Genomic DNA, 23,546 nt, shown 5'->3' on the forward strand with positions numbered 1-23,546 from the left:
ACAACATATGATGAGATTATAAAGTTTGAAAGAGTTTGTGAGGAGCTAGAATATACTAGAGCAGTGTTCTGCTCAAAAAGAGATATTTGTTAGTTGCAGGAACACACATAAAAGTCAGTAGCCTCCTCCAATCTTATACCCTCCTCCGAACTTTAGAAATTTCATCAACTGAATAATTCTTATAGCTACAGTGCATTTATCAATGTCTCCATCTAACTCTCATTTATTTACCCATATTGATTCTTAAAAAACATTTAGATGCCTTCTGATTTTCTAGGTCTTATTTATTCTGGGACATCTGTAGGACAATTGTCAACACTTTCAGTAAAGAAGATTTCAACAAAAATACTTTGTAAGCACCAACACTTTCAGAATGCCACTCAATCATAGTGATGTCATGCTTTGTTTTATTTGGAGTGTTGGATTTACAAAAACTTCATTTACATCAATAGTTTTCAACCTTCCTAATGCTTGCTGTGACACTTTAAATGTAGTTTCCCTTGTCGGGGTGAACCTTAAAACAAATTTTGTTGCTACTTCATAATCTTAATTTTGCTACTGCTATGCATCATAATATAAATATCTGATATGCAGGATATCTGATCTGGGACTCCTGTGAGAATGCTATGGAACACCCACAGGAGTCATGACCCACAGCTTGAGAACATCTGATCTAGATCGATTTTTCATATATTGCTTATCTCTAATGTACAGTCCAGTACTCACAGTAATTTAGAAAGAATGCATGAAGCTGTTATTTGCCTATTCTATTTTTCCATATCTAGAAAGTGCCCAGGAATGATTGGATTACCTTTGTTGTTGAAAAGCAATACCTCTCACCATCCACACAGCATGTAGCATTTTCAAGAGGTAAACCCTAAGGAACTGTTTCCTGTAATTTTACCTGAGGCAAATTTTGTATCTGCAATGCCTGTAATTTGGCTCAACACTTCAACCTGCCCTTTCCTGCTCACTGGCTTCCCAGGTCTGGAGAAAGCCCATCACCTGATTTCTCTCCCATTATTGGTGGTCTATATCTCTATACTGCTTGGCAATTGCACCCTCATATTACTCATTAAGGATGACCATAACCTCCATGAGCCTATGTATTATTTCTTAGGTATGTTGGCAGCTACAGATCTTGGAATAACATTGACCACCATGCCAACAGTACTTGGTGTAATGTGGTTAAATCACAGAGAAATTGGCCATGGAGCCTGCTTTTCTCAGGCTTACTTTATTCACACTCTCTCTATTGTGGAGTCAGGGGTCTTGCTTGCCATGGCCTATGATCGTTTCATTGCCATTCGCAACCCACTAAGATATACCACCATTCTTACTGATACCAGGGTAATAAAGATTGGCATAGGTGTAGTGATGAGAGCTGGTCTGTCAATCATGCCAATAATCATTCGCCTGCACTGGTTTCCCTATTGTCAATCCCATGTACTCTCGCATGCTTTCTGTCTACACCAAGATGTTATCAAGCTAGCCTGTGCTGACATCACATTCAATCGTCTCTATCCAGTTGTGGTAGTATTTTGCATGGGACTTTTGGATTTTATTATTATTTGTTTCTCCTATATTTTGATTCTCAAGACCGTCATGGGCATTGCTTCTACATATGAGAGGGCTAAGGCTCTCAACACATGTGTCTCCCACATCTGTTGTATCCTAGTTTTCTATGGCACTGTAGTTGGTTTGACATTTATTCACAGGTTTGGAAAGAATATTCCTCATGTTGTTCATATCACAATAAGCTACATCTGCTTCCTTTTCCCCCCTTTTATGAACCCTGTCATCTTCAGCATTAAGACCAAGCAGATTCAGATGAGTTTGCTTCGCTTGCTCTCACTGCCTTGTTCTAGAATTCAACTCTGATTACTCTCTGGGAACTATTCCTGAAATTTGATCAAGCTGACAACATTTCAGGGAGGAGAAACCGAGCAAAATATTTAGATAGAAATCTACTAATGCTCCTGATACTTGATTGTTGTCTATTACTGATTTATTTTGGCATACTACATTCACAGCATAAAGCACTATGCAAAGATTTCACTTTGATTTTAACTGATTCACTAAGGTAAGTTACTTAGTTTGGTGAGCTTATGGCCCCTGACTTGTACATTCATATGTAGTCTTTGAAATTAGAGTATACAAGTATTTGGGTCAAAGCCACACTTTTCCATGTTTAATATCAGTTACCAAGAGCTAAGTCTTTCAATATATTTTGCTCAAATGAAACAGGTTTCTCTTTATTGAAAACTACACAGAGTGAAATGATCTAGACAAAACCCTCAATTTTCAGCGATTGTTATAGGAAAAGTATCTCCATGAAAAGTCTGCCCAGGTACAATTTTGGTAAATGTTTATCAAATAACAAAGTCAACAGTAAAAATTTAAGCCAATTCCAGTGCAGCAATCTACTATTTTGTTAAGTTTGATTCCAGACACAAATGAGAAGAAGCAGGCATTTTTATTTTCAGTAAAATGATATAGGGTCCTATTTGGAGAACAGCACAAAACTATCTGGAGAATTTTGCTACGCAGAGTTTCAGCCATTGGAATGGCTGGTGGTTTTCTTGAATGGGGAGAAAAAGAGAGGATGGAATCTGTAGTTGTAAATAAAAGAAAAATAATCCTTTTTCACTCCAAATTCCTTTTGAAGTTGATTTTGTCCATGAGTAAAAGGTGCTTGTTATTCCATGGCCCCAGAAAAAGAAAATACTTGCTCAGTGATATTTATAGTTATGCTATTCACAGTACAAAGGTTTTAAAAAATAAAAACCTAAACATTCTTCAAGAGATGAACTCAGAAGGAAGATGTGATAAAACACATAATGGTAAAACTACTCAACTCTACCTGAAGATCCAGCTATTCTACTTCTGGGCATATACCCCAGAGACACTCCAATATACAACAAAGATACATGCACCACAAATGTTCATTGCAGCTCTATTTATAATAGCCAGAAGCTGGAAAGAACCTAGATGTCCTTCAGTTGATGAATGGATACAAAAATTGTGGTACATTTACACAATGGAGTACTACTCAGCTATCAGAAACAATGACTCAACCAAATTCTTAAGAAAATGGTTGCATCTAGAAAATATCATCCTGAGTGAGATAACCCAGTCACAAAAGAACAGACATAATATGCAGTCACTGATAGTGGGATGCTAACCTCAGAGGCTTGGACTGCCCCAGAAACAACTCACAAACTGTGTGAAGTTCAAGAAAAAAAAACATTATGCTCAATCCTTACACACTAAGAAAACGTTGACTAATTCTGGGTTACATCCTGTTTTATATATACTTTTTGTTCATTGTAACTAGTAAGACCTTAATGCAGAGTATCAAACCTTAAAAAAATTGCTTAAAAATTTAAAAAAAAAAACAAACAAAAAACTACTCAACTCTAAATAAAAATAAAATAATGAAATTTGAAGGTAAATGAATAGACCTTGAAAAGATTATAATGAGTGAGGAAACCCATACCCAGAAGTACATACAGAGCCTATTCTCTCTTCTGTGATCCCTAACTCCAAATTTTCAGATATAGTATCGTAGAGTAGTATAGTTATCACCCATCATCAAAAAAGCTCTTCTCCCCACATCAAGGGGAGACTATCTTAGGAAACCTCAACTGGACACTTTGTAGATATTAACTATTCATCAGGAGCTCAGCTCCAGCATATATATTTACATCACTGTTTTTAAATCTATGGGATCATCCTAGAAAATAAAGTTAAAATATTTTAAAAGTCTGGACATAAGGAATTTTGCTGTGAAAATCATAGAAATGGGTGTATAAATAAAATATAAGCAGTAATATGTATGTATATGTATATGATGTATATGTATATGTGTATCTATATGTATATATGTATGTGTATATGTATATATACATATTAATAGAGAAGGGGTAAAATTTTCAGGATCTCACTTCAGATAAAGAACTACAGCCACTTGATGACTGTTGGTAAAAAGGGAATTAGCTTATCTTAGAGAGGAACTTTCTTGTTGTCCAGTTAAGAGTGGTCTGTCTTGAAATCACACAGAAACAAACAACAAAAATGGTCTGAACAGAAAAAAAGAGAACTCAAATATACATATTTGTGTATATGCTTGTGTGTGTGAGTGTGTGCATACACACATGTAACAAATGCAATAAGAAGACAATCAGCTAAATAGTGAGGAGCATGAGAAGTTTGGAGAGAAAATAACTGGGGGGTTCTCAAGAAAGGAATGGAGGCAGTGATGGAATTCCACTTCAATTAAAAACATAGAAATGAACCTGTATTTGTGATTCAGATGATTTTTAAAACTTAATAATTAATATTTATTAGCAACATGAACTACTAGAATCATACATATAATATCAAGTGATCATTCATTCAATTCTCATATTTCTGCATCTTATCTCTGGCCTCTGCCATCTTAGCAATGTCAAAACCTCATGGCAATTTTATAGTTCTGGAATTTATGAGTGACGTAGAACAAAAACAAAACTAACTATGTTGACTTTTTATGGCAACATTTTATAAATTAGAGTTTGATGAAAGGAGAAATGCTTTAAAATCTTTATTAGTAAGTGTTTGGTGGGGGAGGGCACACCTCATTTTGAATGGTGCCATCCTAGCTTTGTGGTCCTGAGGCCTAAGAAAAGGAAGGAGGAGCAAGCCAGGAAGAGCAAGCCAATAAGTAAATCCCATCTATGACCTCTGCATCAGTTCCTTTCTCTAGGTTCCTCCCTATTTTAAACTCCTGTCCTGACCTCCTTTGATGATGAACATTGATTTAGAAGTGAAACTCAAACAAACTCTTTCCTCCCCAAATTGCTTTGGTCATGGTGTTTCACCACAGGAATAGGGACCCTAATTAAAGCACCAACTACTAAGTAAAACAAATGATAAAACAAATATCATACCTGAGAAGTCTCTTAATGGACTACTTCCTGATCTTTGTTTCTTAATCTAACTCAGCTATATGTTTGCATTTTATGCAAAACTTGTTATATATTGTATCTTATTCTTTACACAGGACAAGCAGATACAACTTTTACTACCATAATTGAGGATTTGCCACATAATTTTTAATAAATGTATAATTTCAACATTGTTGATGGTTGAAATTTGAAGAAATATGGATATTTGTGTGTGTTTTGTTGGTTTTCCTGACTTTGTCTCTTTTATTTTATAATGTTTCCTAAGGTTTTAGTATTATCTAATAATATCAAAACAGTCCTGGGTAAGATGTTGCACAGTCAGGCAAGTACTTCCGTAGCATGTACAAGCCCTCATTTCAATTCTCATATTTCTTGAAACTTGATATAGTGCTGCACTCCTATAATCTCATCAACTGAGATATGGAAACAGGATGTACAGAGCTCAAGGTCATTCTCATGTATATACCAAGGTTGAGGTAAGCACAGAACACATGAAATGCTGTCTCAACAATCCTCTTTCCTAAAGACAAACTCTAAGAATATCAGAATATAGCATGTGAACATCCAAAGAAGGAAACCAACCACTAGTCTTGCCCTACTATGGCACCAATGAACCATAACATTGACCAGTATAGCAGTGCAACTCTAAGAGTGCAGTAGTGACATCAATTCCTTGGTGGTAAATAACAACTCTCCATTTGAACTTGAGACTCATCCAACAAGAGGTAAATCATTTCTAGTTCTAGAAACATAGCCAAATAACCAGGAATTTTAAAGGAGAACTTATAACACAACATTTCTATGGCAGCATAATCCCTAACTACACACTCACACGTACACACACACACACACACACACACACACACACACATACACACACCTCAATAAATATAGTTTTTATCAAGGAAATTTTTCTTTGCATCAACAGTTGGGGACTATTACAGAAAACCACAGCAGATGAAAATTAAGAGTTGTGGAGCTCAGTTCTAACTGGCTTTTGCTGCTGTGGCTCTGGTATCAAGGGGGAAGAAAGGGAGGAAAGATTTTAAGAGCAAGAGAAATAAGAAGTTTGTTATGAAATTGAGTTTCATAAAAGTGTCAAAAGCTGCGTCCATGATGTATCACCAATATGGCTGCCTAAATATGTCCTGAGCAAGGGTGACACAAAGAGACAAGTTAATGTTGATTGATGAGGAGCTATGAGTGCTCAACACTACAAGCACCTATGGGACGCTAAAAGCTGAGGAAATAGTGTTCTTCAGGAAAAAGCATACTAAAGAGAGGTAAATGATGCAATTACTTTATAACCTCAAAAATAAACTATTTTTTTAAAATTTAAAAGTTAGATGTTTTTCTTTCTTAAAATGAATTTAGGGAATATAGCCAAAATAAAAGAAAACATTTTTTTTTTTACTTTTCTAAATATTAATAATAGTTTGAGAATCTTATTGGATACATTTTTGTGTTTTAACTGCACCCTACTCTCTGATGCACTATTTCCTATTATTCTAACTCTGTTCTCTTTTCAGAATATTTTATATTATAAAAATATTTTATGTTGGTTTTTGAGATTTTAGTATTATTCCATCATTTTGCCTTACCTTTCCTTCCTCCAAACCATTTTCTATACCCTCCTTTCTCTTTTTGTCGAAATCAATAACTGTTTCTCATTATTTTTCTGTATATTATTCTCTTGCACCTACGAAGTCCAATTTTCGTTGCCCAAATAGGTTCAGCACACTCCAAGGCAGAACAACTGCATTTTGACATATTTATACATTAGTGTACAAATGCTGGGCCATGTCCAAATTATTTCTTCTACATTTTATCCTCTTTAATATTGAAGAGAGAGAGAGAGAGAGAAAGAAGATACTATAAAATGCATTAGGAAGAAAAAACATGGATTTACATAATTTTATGGAGCTCCATTATGCATGGCACAACAGGTTCTCATTCCTTCATGGCCTTTGAAGAGTTCTTTAGTAGTAGATAGGGCCAAAAGGCATAGCATAACTTTGAAAAGGATCATTTACCTGTGAATCCCATGTCCTTAACTTGGCTGCAAGTAATGAGTCCTGGACATTCTCTGAATTACTAGACTAAAAAGCCATCTTCCCTACTTTCTCTTTCCTAATTCTAGGTTATGTTTATAATTAAATAATTTTCTTTTAGTAAAGATAGTTCTTAAGCCAGAATATAGGATAAGAACATGGCAACTATTATTCTAAAATTCCAAATCCTTAAGTCTGTAGAGTTAGAGGATAGAAGAAGCAGAATTGGACCATAAGGAAGGAACTCTGAAAAAAAAGAATTCATTGTTGCTGGTTTCTGTGTATCACATGAAGTAACAGTGTTCAAGGCATTCTGCAGTCATATCCATGACAGCTTTAAGGAAAAGACTGACAACAAGATCAATAAATGGCAACAATGAAACTTGACCTGCATGCTCATTATGGTCAAAAAGGATTGACAATGTTATTATGTATCACTAGGTATTTACAAAAAGGTCTTGTCACCAAGGTGTCATGGGACATAAAATGTATCATTATGACTCTCTAAAACTCTTCTGAATATTTTTTCTCCATATACTTAGATAAGGCAAAAATCTAATTATATTTTTCCATTTGGCAATTACCTCAGACAACCTCTCAGGGCATGGTAAACTACCTTAAGTAGCAGTGTTTCCTACCAATGAATCTATTACCAACTTGAGTTTGAAAAGGGAAAGTGGCTCTCTTTTTTTATCTTTAGGTAGTGATAGATTGTTGTCTAGCCTAATAATCATCAGAGTGTCCACCACCAGCATATAAAGGGAGAAAATACAAAGAACAACACCCCAGAAGGCAGAAAGAGATAGACAGCTTGAATTGGAGATCCTCATTGTGTTCATCCTCTTGGAAATCCAAAGAAGTGGATGAAGAAAAACTTTAGGAGCCTACGTAAATATCATCCACCGAATCAACTAAGTGAAGTCATAGGGCTCACAGAGACTATAGTGGCAAACAGAGAGCCTACATGGGCTGTGATATGCCACTACATGCGACCACCTATGTAAGACCTGCACAAAATCAAATCGTTGAGTGGTCCAGCATGGATGAGGTAGAGGCTTAAGCAATATTACTCCTGTCTAAGTGTAAGTCAGTTTTCTTCAGAGATGTGTCCTAAGAGAAGTGACGTTCTAGAAGATTGTCTCACATCAATGCACATACAGACAGTACTAAATTAAATCCATGAATTTTTAAACAAAGTACATGGTGATGTTGGTAGAGTAAAATGTTCAGATTAGGGGAAAGAAGTGAGTGAGAAGACCCAGGGGCCTGAATTTGAACAGAACACCTTACATATAAAATTCTCAAACAGCACAAAATATATAATATAAAGAAATTCAGTACTAATTTGGCTTAGTCTTTTCTCATACTTCTCCAGAGACCACATTTTTTTCCATTTCAGTTATGTGATTTGTCTCAATAGACACTAAAGTTTGTGCTCAGGAGAGAGAAATTTCTCAAAATGTACCATCTGTGAAGTGTGCAGGATTAACACGGCCATGCTGAGGGACATTACATTGCTGTGTTTAAGCCGGTCCCAATCCTCTTTTTACCCTCTTATCACCTCTCCCAAGGGACTCTTCTGCCTCTGTATCCGATGGGCCTCCTGAGCATCTGGCTAACACTTTAGCAGCCATAGCCAGCATCATGGTGATGTGCTCTCCCCTGCATGAAATAACCAGGGTTTGTAGGACAGAAGGCAGTGTTAGAGATGAGAGGACAAAAAGTCTAATGGGAAAGGAAGATCCATACAGATTCCAGTGTTCTAACATTCTAGATTAAAGAACTGGAAATTTGAGTAATTCAATTTGGTAGCGAGGACACAGATATTATGGAAAGTTTTACTGCTCCAGAATTTTGACAGTTTTGTAGTAGGAGAATATGTGGTTGTCTAAATCAGTTGTAGAAATTATGTGCTTATAAAACTCAGTTTTTGGACCAAGTGTGAACAGAGATTGAATAAAGGTGGCTCAGACACGAGGTGGAAAACACTTTTAAAAGTTTCTGAGGCTGAAGAAGACGGGAGGACTTCTGCTCTGTAAGAATTCATTGTGCCTTTTTGGAATTTTATAAATTCCTTTTGCACATAATTACTGATGAATTAAAATGAAGCCAGACACAAAGTTGAGAACACTTGAAGTATCATAATGCTAGCCAGCCATGATGGATGAAATGTCGGCATTAAGATAAATCCATTTTAGAGATTCTACATGTGTGTTTTCATAACACATTATGATTAAATTGACAGTATATTAAAGAGAAGCTACATAACCTTCCATGTAGCTTCCATGTGAGTCATCGGCTTTCAAGGTGAGAGTTCTAGGCAGCAGATTGTGATCAGGGTTTCAGAAACAAATGAGGTATGGCTCAGGCTCTATGAAACAATCCAGTATTTTCTGAGTTTAGAAAGATGAAGATTCTGTACCCAGACATTAGAGGTCAGAGTAGCCTTTACAACTGCCTGTGTGCTGAAGACTGTCTACGCTGCAAGGTGTCTCATTCAAAGTGAGCCTGGGAGAAAGAGGTTATGTATGGGCCAAAGGGATATGCAGACCCCATTTCTAGTGTTGTCTGAAAACCTGTGCCTGCTGGAATCTGCCAAGAAGCTTTTAGTAGAAGGAGTAAAGTTTCCTCGTTGTCCAAGGCAAATTTTATGAAAGCAAACTCACAGAAAAGAAAATGTTAAAATTTTAACAATCAGGAAGAATTTTATTTATACACATTTGAAATGTTCCTTTGCTAAATTCTAGGTGATCTTACAGTTATAATTTACAGCTTAAAATCATATCCTGTAAGCTTCAATTAGCCTTTTATAAGGATAATTCTCTCCTATTCAGATCAATAATAGAACTTTGCTTAATGCCTCTCCCAAGAGAAGTCTTACAAATAGCAGATGTTTGATAATAATATAAAAACCCTTCTATAACTGAAAATTTAATGTTCATACTTTCCCTTAATTTACTATTTCTAATGCTATAATCCTTACTTATGCCCTGTAATTTCAACTCTAAATTATAGCTTAATGGTAAAAAAAAATATGCTATATATTTTTCTCACTAACAGAAACAATTTTGTTTTTTTATTAAGAATATTTTAGAAATAAATTTGCATCACCCCAGAATAGCAGTTTTTGATAATTAAGAAAAAGAGCTTATATCTTTAAAAGTATTATTTAAACTTTAAGGCAAGAAAGACTTTGCTGAGGATTAATTGTATGAAAATGTGTCATGAAGGGTGTAGATACTGGTCCAAAAACAGCAGTAGATTAAGCTGGGTTCCAAGAAGAAGGATTCAGGATATTTATAAACACTGAAAGATACAGTGAAAGGAGAAATCCCCGATATTCTAGGCTTGGTGGTGATATGAAAACCGTGTATTGGTGAGTGTTTCATTCTTTCCATCACTAGACGGGGGTGGGGGGCAGCTGCATTAAAGAAAGGGCTCAGCCTACTGACCTATTGCTCGCCAAGGGTGTACTTCCAAACCATGGGCCCACATTAAACAATTTTAAATGTTTTACTGTTCAGTCTATTTCTTCATTTTGTGTGCTTGTATCCACCTGTCCACAAGTTCTTCTCTTTAAAGTCTTAATTTTACAAATAGAAATTATAAGAGGACATTAGTTTGTTTGTTTATTTTAATCTATGGACATTTTCAAATAGGACAGTTTTAAGTAACAGAAACTTTCCAAAAATAAGGTAGTGTCTAACTGATGGTAGATGCTCAGGAATTATCCCATTGAGCTGTGTCTCTGCTGCTTCATTCCAGGAAAGGCAACTTTAAAATGACCAACTTGCCTTTGCTTCCTTCAGTTGTGCTTATGCCCCTTCCTTTCAACCTCTTCTGCTTACGGGATGTTTGTCCATATTATTCACTGAAGAGTCACACAGTTTTGAGATGGAAATATGTATGCCTTTCCTTGCACAGAATGGCATGTGCAAGAATAACTAAGTGTTTAGTTACCCTCAGGATAAAATTAGAATTTAAAAATGACAGAATTTTCTGATGTTTGTTAAATGGGTATATGAGAGTATTTTAAGATCATGCCCGAGTTTGATGTTGTTCCTGGAGAAGAAAATAACCAGCAACAACAATGCTGTACACTATCTTATTACAGATTTGTCACTATACAAGGAAAATGACTAAAATTGACGTAAACTCTTAAGCTCAGAAAAAGTAATCAAGAAACTTATTTCTTTTTCAGATTGAAATGTTAAGCCTTGAAGCAGAAAGCTATTTACATTAGTATTTTCTGAAATTTGGTTAAGTCAGCACTTCTTGAAAATTGTTTTCAAGTAAACTTGGATCATGGGAGAATTTACAATGTTATTTTCTGTTTATAGAATATTACCTGTGGTATTTTCTACCAAACGTACAACGAGTTGGATTTTAACATGGTAGGTAATGTTACTCATCAACTCATTTCATATTTCTTCCTGGTGGGCATCCCTGGTTTGGAACATCTTCACTGTTGGATTGGCATCCCCGTCTGTCTCCTGTTTGTCCTGACACTATTGGGAAACAGCATAATCATTGCTACTATCAAGCTGGAGCCAAGTCTCCACCAGCCTATGTATTTCTTCCTTTGCATGCTGGCAACGAATGACATGTGCCTAGCATCTTCTGCAGCTCTGAAGATGCTCGGCATCTTCTGGTTTGATGCACATTGGATCGACTTTGATGCCTGTCTAACTCAGATGTATTTTATACACACACTGTGCATCATGGAGTCAGCCATCCTAGTGGCCATGGCATTTGATCGCTTTGTGGCCATTTGCATCCCTCTTCATTATGCATCAATCCTGACAACATCCATGGTGACTAAACTAGGTCTAGTTGGCCTGCTGAGAGGTGTGTTCATGGTTTTGCCATGTCCTCTTCTCATTAAGAGGCTGCCTTACTATACAAAATATGTCATCCCTCATGCCTACTGTGAGCACATGGCTGTGGTGAAACTGGCAAGTGGGAACACTCTCATTAACAGAGCATATGGAATCTCGGTGGCCCTTTCAGTGATAACAGTGGACCTAGGACTCATAGCAACATCTTACGTAAAAATCCTTCAGTCAGTGTTTCGGCTCTCTTCTGAGAATGCCCGCTCTAAAGCCCTGGGTACCTGTGCTGCGCATGTCTGCACTATCCTTGTCTCTTATACACCTGCGCTGTTTAGCTTTCTATCTCACCGAATTGGCAAGAAGGTCCCTCCAAGTGTTCACATCATTTTTGCAAGCATCTACCTTTTAGTACCTTCTGCAGTTAATCCAGTGGTGTATGGTGTCAAGACCAAACAGATTCGTGATCGAGTGATAGATCTTTTCTTTACACACAGGAAATTTCCTGAAAAGTAAAAATGATAAAAAACCTTATTTTAGCAGATTATGTTTTGTGCAAACAGGGTACCCAGTGTAAGGGAATGCCTGGGTGTTGATGTGGGAGAGGGTATGTGGGAGGCGGAGCATCCTCATAGAAGCAGAGGGAAGGATGAAGTGAGAGGGGTGAACCTGAAAAGAGGATAATATTTGAAATGTAAATACATAAATTATCAAATAAAAAGAATAATTAACTTTTGTTTTTAAATTTTAATATTATTTAATAGTAATAAAGGACTTATTTCATGGCATATCCCACTATATTCTCAACTTTATATAAAATATTTATGAATTGTATAATTTATTTCACAAGTTTGACAAGTTTCACGGTTTTGGCTTAAATTTATTTAGATCTAATATCCATACTGTCTCTCTATCTGAACTTCACTACAGTAATATTCAGGTCCCTATGAAAATTTCCTGCCAAAATATACAATGCATTGAAATCATTCCTTCTATCCTCAACACTAAAAATTCAATGCAAAAACTTTCTAAAGATAATGATGTTGTTTATTTTATTTAAAAAATGTTTTAAATTGCTACCCCAGAACACAGGGTTAAGACATAGAAAATGGTCGTAGCCAAGTTAAAATGACAGTGGAGGAGCAGATCTGAAGCTGAATGTCTTCTGTATAAATGGTATTAAGCTCTCTGGTGTTAAACTTTCTGATATAGGAAACTGTTATTTCAAAAGCGTGGATCCAGGGTTAGTCAGAAATAAAATACAAACAGGCTAAGCCAGAGAAAAGGTTTGATTTTATTTGATTTCCCTATTTAGCAAATAACACATTTTTCAAAGCAGCCCTAGCCACCAGATACATGTACAGAGATATGGAAATGAAGGACAGACATCATCAGTGCTCTAGCGGGGACCTGCATTGACCGCACCACCTGTGCTCCATTGCAGTGGCACATGATAGTACATGATGGTAGACTTGGGGGATATTTATCTGCATATTAACAATACCAGGGAAAACAGTAAATATTTTAAAGGTTATGAATGATATTCAAATGTTAAAATATTAAAAATGTGCAAAAGGTCCTAAAAACACACAAAAACAAGAGGGATGGAAAATTAATAAACTAGTGTGGAGAAACTTGTCTAAAATGTCATACTAAGTATTTAGCTATAAGGACAATCACAGTTAAAAATTTATCTAAATATACCTGAATGTCAGGTATATAATCAGAGTGTATAAAATACAAGTTGTGCAGTCTGTATGGAGAAACCACTTTGTTTTAGAAAACTCCAGCCTCCTTTAAAATGTTTTTATGAAACCATTGTGAAACATAAAATGTACAGCATGTGTATCCTACTGAGAAAGGATACACATGCTATGCATTTATCATGAAACTCAACATTTTGTCCCCTAGATAATTCCTATTTTCCCAAACCAAAGCTTTGAGAATCAACATGATAAAAATAAGCAATAGAATAAAGTCTGCTTTCCCTAAAACTCTATTTGATATTTGAGACAGATGTGGTATAGATGAATGCTCTACAAATTTGCATTATGTAGTAATTAATTCAAACTAATTGCACATGTTAATCTAAAAATCCCAGATCAAATTTAAAAAGAATGTTAAATAAATGTAGAATAAAGTAACCTATGGAATTGGAATCTTTCATGTAGCTATTTGGGAGTATGTGATAGGAGGTTCATAAGTTCAAGAACTGTTGGAGCTGGACAGTGTGCTCAAAGGGCAGCCTGGGCAAATGAGTGAAACCATGTCTCAATAAACAGTTAAAAGCCTGGCTGAACTATGGACTGAGGAGTTAAGAGCACTTTTTGATCTTGCAAGATCTATATTCACTTCCCAAAGAGCGATTGTCAATTAATAATTTTTCAAGGGAAAACAGTCAGTCTTCATAATGGTGTGGCCCTCAGAAGGGCAACTACCCTCTGGTGAAAGAACATATATTTAAGAGCATATGCACAGCTCAGACTGTACTTGTTGGGTTCAAAGTTTTTTTTAAAAAAGGAATAATATTGGGTGGGTATGAATCTGTGTGGTAAGGGGGTAAGTATGATCAAAATACATTGTATGAATTCTCAAAGAACCCAAAATAAAAGTAAAATGTAGAGAACATGGGGATATCGCTCCATAGATAAAATTCTTGCTAAATTGTGAGCATGTGAGTTCAGTGTGTATCTGTTTCAAGTACTTCAATGAAAGATTAAGAGATGGACACAGGAGGATGTCTACAGTCTTGTAGACCTGATAGCTTATGTACACACTGGTAAAACGCAAGAGATCCTGTTTCAAATAAAGTAGTAGAAAAGGACAGAAAAACAATTTTTTCTGATATTCTGTGATACACATGGGCAAACAATTACATACATGAACATGCATGTACATGGGCACTAACATTTAAATCATCTAAAAAGGAAAGCAGGAGAAAGAACTGTGGTGAAAAACAGAGCTGTAATATCCAAAATTCAAGGTTTCTTCATTAATAATATTATTATATATCATTATTTTCTTTTTATTTAAGCTATCTAAGAGTACAATTATATATTTAATTATAAATAATATTATCTTGGAATTTATAATGTAAATTTCTGCCTACAAAGCGCAGAAAGAGGTTTTAAAAAGAGAAATGAGAAAATACTACTTTGGATGCATCATAATATAAGTTAAAGAAAGACTGGTTAATAACATTAAACAGTAAAATCATAACTTGTAAGTTAATAAAGTGGGTACCAGCATACTAAAACTAGAAATGGAACAAACATGGCAAAATATTGAAATCTAACAGATATAAGACAATTGTAAAGCAACCACATTCAAGATCACCAGTATTAACAGCCTATAAACCATTGAAAACAAAACCAACTATATTTTGAATAAAAGTAATAATAAGAAAGCCCATGTACACATGAAAGCTAATCAATGCTCTATTAAACAATATGATGGCCAAAGAATAAATAACGAAAGAAATTAATTTTCTAGAATTTAATGAAAATGAAAACACAACGAACCCAAACCTATGGGATGCAATAATGAAAGCAGTACTGAAGAAATCTCATAGCTCTGAGTGCTTGCAAAAAAAAAAAAAAAAAAAAAAAAAAAAAAAAAAAAAAAAAAACTAGAGAGAGCATACACTAGCAACTTGATAGCACAGGTTAAAGCTCTAGAACAAAAGTAAGCAGATAAAATCAAAAGGAATAGATGGCAAGAAATAAACAAATTAAGAGGAGAAATTGAGCAAATAGAAACAAAAAGAACCAATCAAAGAATCAACAAAACTATGAGCTGGTTATTTGAGAAAATTAACAAGATTGATAATCCCTTAGCCAGACTAACTACAGGGCAAAGAGAGAGTATCCAAATTAGCAAAATCAGAAAAAAAAGTGGAGACTGAAGAAATTCAAGAAATCATTAGATCCTATTACAAAATCCTATACTCAACAAAGCTGTTAAATCTGGAGGAAATAGATGAATTCTTAGACTGATGCCAGATACTAAAGTTAAACCACGACCTGGTAAACCATCTAAATAATCCCATAACACCAAAATAAATAGAATCAGTCATCAAAAGCCTCCCAACCAAAAAAATCCCAGGTCCGGAAGGGATCAGTGCAGAACTCTATCAGACAGTTATTAATGACCTAATACCAATACTCACCAAACTATTCCACAAAAAAGAGACAGACGGAACACTACCTAACTCATTATTCGAGGCCACAATAACCCTCGTTCCTAACCACAAGAAGAGCCTACAAGGAATGAAAACTTCAGACCAATCTCACTTACAAACACTGATGAAAAAATACTCAACAAAATCCTTGCAAAACAAATCCAAGAACACTTTAAAACTATCACTCACCATGATCAAGTAGGCTTCATCCCTGGGAAGCAGGGATGGTTTAATATACAGAAATCCATCAACATAATCTACCATATAAGCAAACTCAAAGAAAAAAACCCACAAGGTCATCTCACTAGATGTTAAGAAAGAATTTGACAAAATTCAACACCTCTTCATGTTGAAAGTCTTGGAAAAAGCAGGAATCCAAGGCCCATACCTAGACATAATAAAAGCAATATAAAGCAGACCAATAGCCAATATTAATCTTAACAGTGAGAAACTTGAAGCAATCCCACTAAAATCAGGGACTCGACAAGGCTGACTATTCTCCCCCTACCTATTTAATATAGTACTGGAAGTTATGGCCAGAGCAATTAGACAGCAAAAGGAAATCAAACGGATACAAATTGGAAAGGAAGAAGTAAAAAGATCACTGTTTGTAGATGACATCCTAATGTAATTAAGTGACCTCAAAAATTCAACCAGAGAACTTATACAGCTGATAAACAAGTTCAGCAATGTGGCCGGATATAAAATTAACTCAAACAAATCAGTAGCCTTCCTCTACTCGAAGAACAAACATGCAGAAAAAGAAATTAGGGAAAAGATACTCTTCATAATAGACACATACAATATGAAATACCTTGGTGTGACTCTAACTAAGCAAGTGAAGGACCTGTATGACAAGAACTTCAAACCTCTAAAGAAGGAAATCAAGGAAGATCTCAGAAAATGGAAAGATCCCCCATGCTAATGGATTGGAAGAATCAACAATTTAAAAATGGCCATCTTACCCCATCATGCAATCCCCATCAAAATTCCAACCCAATTCTTCATAGAGTTGGAAAGAGCAATGTGCAATTTCATCTGGAATAATAAAAGACCTAGAATAGCAAAATACATTCTCAACAACAAGAAAACATCTGCAGGAATCACTATCCCTGACCTTAAGCTATACTACAACTGCATGGTACTGGTACAGAGATAGTCACATGGATCAATATAATAGAAGAGATGATCCAGAAATGAGCTCTCACATATATGGTCACTTGATTTTTGACAAATGAGCTGTAAACATTCAATGGAAAAAGGACAGCTTCTTCAACATATGGTGTTGTTCTAACTGCCACTCAACTTGCAGAAGAATGAAAATAGACCCTTTCTTATCTCCTTGTACAAAGCTCAAGTGCAAGTGGATCAAAGATCTCCACATTAAACCAGGTACACTGAAATTATTAGAAGAGAAAGTAGGGAAAACCTTAGAACACATAGGCACAGGAGAAAATTTCTTGAACAGAACACCAATGGCTTGTGCTCCAAGGTCAAATATAGACAAATGGGACTTGATGAGATTTCAAAGTTTCTGTAAGGCTAAAGAAACTGTCAAGAAAACAAAATGGCAGCCAACAGATTGGGAAAAGATCTTTACCAACCCCACATCTGATAGAGGCCTAATATCCACAGTATAAAAAACTCAAAAGTTAGACACCGGAGAATCCAACAACCCTGCTAAAAATTGGATACAGTACTAAACAGAAAGATCTCAATTGAGGAATATCGAATGGCTGAGAAGCATCTAATGAAGTGCTCTACATCATTAGCTATCAAGGAAATGTAAATCAAAACAACCCTGAGATTCTACCTCACACCAGTCAGACTGGCTAAGATCAAAAATTCAGATGACAGACAGCAGATGTTGACGAGGATGTGGTGAAAGAGGAACACTTCTTCACTGTTGGTATGGTTGTAAACTGATACAACCACTCTGGAAATCAGTCTGGCTATTCCTCAGAAAATTGGACATAGTACTACCTGAAGACCCAGTTATTCCACATCTGGGCATATCCCATAGAGAATCTGCACATAAAACAGAGACACATGCACCACAGTGTTCATAGCAGCCCTATTTATGATAGCCAAAAGCTGGAAAGAACCCAGATTTCCTTCAGCAGATGAACGGATACAAAACTTGTGGTATATTTACACAATTGAATACTACTCAGCTATCAGAAAAATGACTTTATGAAATTCGTAAGAAAATGGATTCATCTAGAGAATATTATCCTGAGTGAGATAACCCAGTCACAAAATAACTGACATAATATTCAGGGACTGATAATTGTTTACTAGCTCCATAAAGCTCTGAACATCCCAGAAACAACTAACAGACTACATGAAGTTCAAGAAAAAACAAAGGCCACAAAAAAAGAAAATTAAAAACCATTATGCTTAATCTTTACACACCAAGAAAACTTTTACTATTTCTAGGTTCCATCTTGTTTTATGTGTACTCTATGCTCATTGTAACTAGTAAGATTTTAATGTATACTATCAAACCTTTAAAAATCAAGTACTGACAAAATGTATTCATATACTTTTATGCAAGATGCTTAAAATCTGCACATTCATCTTTGATTTTTTAAAGTAAAGTTGTTCAATTTATAAGAAAAAGTAATAATACATTAAAAGTAAAATCACATATGTGTTAATGTTGACATAGAAAGGCAATGTTTACCCTTTCCCACGCATAAAAACCACATCATCAGCAATGTAATTTAAATCATATTTTTGTTAATTAATTGATTGATATTATTTAAACTCCAGATTTTATTTCTCTCCCAGTCAATCCTCCAACTGTTCCACATCCCATTCTTCTCACTGCCCCCTTGTTTTCATGTCGATGGTCCCATCTCACCTCATCAGACCTCTAACCTCATTGGTGCTTCCACTCTTTTGAGGGTTAGGTGAATCTTTTCTGACTAAACCCAGACCCAGCAATCCTCTGCTGTACATGTTTTGGGGGCCTCTCATATCAGCTGGTGTAAGCTGTCTGGTTAGTGATACAGTATCTGAGAGGTCTTGGGGATCCAGGTTAAAACACATTTTTACATTAGAGAATTTGGGCAGGGTTAATGTGGGACTTTAAAATAAGGAAAGGACTAATTCATTACAATTCAAATAATTAATTCCCTTACAGGAAATCTCTAAATGTTCTGGTACAGGCAAAAAAGAAATAGAGGCAGCCACAGTCATGGGAATGATTTTATTACTGCTTTCTCAGCACACTAGAGAACAAGAAGACAGATCGATAAGCATAAGTTATTCTTGAGCTATACATTCGCTAGCATAAGCTAATTTATATTTATCACACATTCTACAAAATAATAGTAGGATATAAATTGTTGAAGTAAACCCAGTCTGTTAGGAAACTCAATGACATAATAACATTTATTTATGATGTGTATTTGTGTGTGTGTGTGTGTGTGTGTGTGTGTGGAGAGAGAGAGAGAGAGAGAGAGAGAGAGAGAGAGAGAGAGAGAGAGGGAGGGAGAGAGGGAATTTAAAGCAATTCTGAAGAATTCATATTTTAAAATCTACTTATTGCTTTGAAACAATGCTATGAGGAAATGTTTTCCCTTTTATCTTGATTCTAATGCTGGAAACTGATCCACAACACTAAGCTTGCATTCTACTCCTCAGTTACAATCTACCCAATCTTCCTTTTTAAATATTTATAGAATTTCTTTTTAAAATTAAGTTACAAAGCATTTAATGTGATTTTTGTACTGGATAAGAAAATACACTGTTAAAACAAATTTCCCTAAAATGAATGTCTTTACTAACACAAAGAATAGCTTTCATCTAATAAAAATAGAGATACTCATAGAGATAATTTGCTACTAAAATTGTGCATCTGTTATGAAAAATGAACAATTTACATGTTGCTAAAGCCAAAGTCAGGGAGGCAATTAATACAGATTATGAGCACACTAAGACCTCTTTTAGCAGGTAGAAGGCTTCTCTTTTTGGTGAATGGTGTAGGTATTTATAAATTTGGGATTATGAGCAACATTAATTTAAGGTCTATTTTTGTTAATTTATTAGTATTAATTGATATTCTTGTTCTTGTAAAACCTACTAAAATATCATTTCACATTCTTATGTTGTCTTCATAATGTTATTTCTTTCATTTTTGAGGTTATAATATAATTGAATTATTTCCTCTTCCTTTTCATTCTTGTAATCCCCATCTAATACCCCTTGTTTATTTTATCAAATTCATGGAGTCAGTTAACATCATAAATGTGTGTATCACATATGTCTATGCTTCTAATCATAGAAGTACAACTTTCTTGTTATATTTAATATTGCTTATATTTATGTTTTAAATCTGACCATTAGGTATTGAATTATCATCAGTATGTTCCTCTCTGGGAAGGACTATTTCTCTTGCTCTAAGCACATTTTAGTGGCCGGTAGATCATTGTGTAGGGCTGAGGCCCCCTGGACTTTCCCCTTATCTATTTTGTGATGTTTTAACTCATGTTTAGGTACTCATGTCAGTGACAGATTGGATAGGGATAGTGGTTTTTATTATAAACTATTTCATTAGTCAAAAGTCCTCATAGATACTGTGGTAGATGTATAGAATATGAGGTTCATATATGCTAACTTCTGCTGAAGCATTCAACATGTGCTGCATTCTAAAATGCTTAATTTATTTAAAATAGATATCACAGAGATTAGATAATACTATGTTTTCAGAACCACTCAATTTAATCCTTGCAAAATGTTTATGCTACATGTGAAAACATAAAAATTTACATTACTATGACTTTGTTGATAAACTTACATCATCCATATATTAGAAAGGAATAAAAGTGTAATTTATATAGATAAGTAATTCACTGAAAAGTAAGCAATGTGATGACCACAAAAAAAAATTCATATTCTACTAAGATTTTTTTGTTTCTTTTCTCTTGTAGTTCATATTGTTAAAAAAAAAATGTGTCAGGGAGCGGGGACACAACTTGAGAGGGGTACACCATTTGGGATGTAAGGAAATAAAATAATTAACCAATAAAACAGATGTATTACTTCAACTGGTCTTTTCTCATAGGCATCATATTGAGAATTGAAGAGAGTGATGTACCAGAGAGGGAAATTCCCCATGCACTTCATACTCTCCTGAGGGGTGTACTGATCAGGATATGTTTGTGCTCGTGAAAAAGCGCTGTTGTTCCTTAGAACTGTCTCTCAGAAGTGCAGTAAACAATCTAAATCCCCCTAGACATCATTGTTTCAACATAAAACTCCCTGCTTTCCTGGCATCTCTTAACACTAGATCTGAATGGTCTAGTTTATGTCTAGACAAGAGCTTTCTCAGATGATACACAACTAAAAATCAGGATTTTATTTCTTTGCTCATGGAAATTAAAAACATATCTTACTCCTAAAGCAGATAGATATTACTAGAAATTAGAATAGGAGATGTGCAATGTAAAATAGATCTTATAAAATGCTTTATACTTTCTATCCTTGTCTATTTTCTTGATGTCAAACCTAAGTACCTCTACATTTGTTCTCACTGGATTTCCTGGCCTGGAACTTTACTACATCTTGTTTGCCATTCCTTTCTCAGCCATCTATGCAACGGTGTTCCTGGGAAACAGCATGATACTTCATGTGATTCGAACAGAGGCAACCCTGCACCAGCCCATGTTCTATTTCCTGGCCATGTTAGCCCTCACAGACCTGTGTATGGGACTGTCCACGGTGCACACGGTGCTGGGCATCCTTTGGGGCTTTGTTCAGGAGATCAGCCTTGATGCCTGCATTGCACAGTCTTACTTCATTCATGGTTTATCCTGCATGGAGTCCTCTGTCCTCCTTGCCATGTCCCTTGATCGCTACATTGCCATTTGCAACCCTCTACGCTATTCGTCCATCCTAACCAATGACAGAATCATAAAAATCGGAGTGGCCATCTTGTGCAGGAGTTCTATGCTCATTCCTCCAGTTATTATCCGCCTGAAGTTCCTAAATTACTGCCGGCCTCATCTGCTCTCCCACTCCTTCTGCCTGCACCAAGACTTGATTCGAATGGCCTGTTCAGATGTCCGCTTTAACAGCTTCTATGCTCTGTCTCTGGTGATTTGCACCCTCCTGCTGGATGCAGTGCTCATCCTCGCCTCCTACGTGATGATCCTGCACACAGTTCTGTCCATCGCATCCCAGGAGGAGAGAATCAAGTCTTTGCAAACGTGTGTCTCTCACATCTCTGCTGTTTTGGTTTTCTACATCCCCATCATTGGTCTGACCATGGTTCACCGCTTTGGGAAGCATCTCTCTCCAGTGGTTCATGTCCTCATGGGCAACATTTACATCCTCTTCCCACCCTTGATGAACCCTATTATATACAGTATCAAGACTCAACAGATACGAGTGAGAATCCACAGACTGTTTTCCTTGAATGGAATCTAAGTCCTCAGGTCCACAGTGATTGTATTTAAAAGTGAAGAAGTGCACTCTGAGAAGACTGCCAGGAACTGAAGCTTAAATAATTAACTCATCATTGATTGACATTTTATATTTTACAAATACTTTCTTCTATTGTTAACCACAGGTACATCCATCATGAAAAATGAACATGGATTCACTATGTGTACACACACAGACACACACACACACAAACACACACACAGGAACCCACCCACAAACACACATGCACATGCACACACACACATCAGAATATGAGTTTATATTGTGCTAACATGCTGATAAATCTATTAGTGAATGAGTTTGAATTACTAAAAAATTCCTTCCCACATTGTGGCCAGTGGATTTAGGGTGCATTTACTTCTTTATATTTGGATAAAGGTAAGTTTTTATGGATATATTTCTTCCTAAAATTACTGAATTATAATTTTTCATTCTTATTAATCAGTATATTATGTTTGCATGTCAAATTCCCAGTTTGTTAAAATGTCATTATAGTGTGTGCACATGTGTGTGTGTGTGTGTGTGTGTGTGTGTGTGTGTGTATGGTGAAGGGGTTATGCATTTTAAAAATATTTATATTATATTTAATCATGTATATGTGTCTGGAAGAATATGCTCACATGAGTACAGATGTCTCCTGCTATAGTGATCTGGTGTCCCTGAAGTCAGAGGCTGTGAGTAGCTCAATCTGAGTTTTGAGGGCTGAGCCATCACCTTCCTTTGAGACACTGGTCATTTCTAATCCATTACTTAATATGACAATAATAACAATAAATATCTTCTTGTTGGTGTGTCTCATTCAAATATCTATGTAATTTAACCATACCAATATAATGAAGCTGGAAATATAAGCTTCTGCAAAATCATACTAATTGATAGAATAACACAGAGAAGATATTTGTGATATCATCTTTACCAATATGTAATAAGGACATAATAGTGATTGTAAATAGAGGAAGATTTAAGTGACTTGAAAAAGTTTATCTTTAATTCTTATCTTGTTTATTTCATTTACAATTGGAGTGTATTTATATAAAGTGCCTTGATTATTTGTCATTAACAATATTTGTACCTAAATTAATAT

General features: G+C 35.5%; 3 protein-coding genes across 3 annotated transcripts; all 3 read left to right on the forward strand.

Annotated features, from left to right (window-relative positions):
* Positions 1-927: 927 nt before the first annotated feature.
* Positions 928-1,881, forward strand: LOC308418042 (olfactory receptor 51B6-like; the record flags this gene model as incomplete). Its single annotated transcript, XM_080913378.1, has 1 exon — positions 928-1,881. The coding sequence occupies one exon, from the start codon at positions 928-930 to the stop codon at positions 1,879-1,881; it is 954 nt and encodes a 317-aa protein (XP_080769504.1).
* Positions 1,882-11,391: 9,510 nt separating this feature from the next.
* LOC308418046 (olfactory receptor 52P1-like) lies at positions 11,392-12,345 on the forward strand (the record flags this gene model as incomplete). Its single annotated transcript, XM_080913382.1, has 1 exon — positions 11,392-12,345. The coding sequence occupies one exon, from the start codon at positions 11,392-11,394 to the stop codon at positions 12,343-12,345; it is 954 nt and encodes a 317-aa protein (XP_080769508.1).
* A 9,169-nt stretch (positions 12,346-21,514) lies between these two features.
* Positions 21,515-22,444, forward strand: LOC308418102 (olfactory receptor 51V1-like; the record flags this gene model as incomplete). Its single annotated transcript, XM_080913430.1, has 1 exon — positions 21,515-22,444. The coding sequence occupies one exon, from the start codon at positions 21,515-21,517 to the stop codon at positions 22,442-22,444; it is 930 nt and encodes a 309-aa protein (XP_080769556.1).
* Positions 22,445-23,546: the final 1,102 nt, after the last annotated feature.

Source organism: Micromys minutus (genome assembly GCF_963924665.1).
Source record: "Micromys minutus genome assembly, chromosome: 2".
Classification (NCBI taxonomy): domain Eukaryota; kingdom Metazoa; phylum Chordata; class Mammalia; order Rodentia; family Muridae; genus Micromys; species Micromys minutus.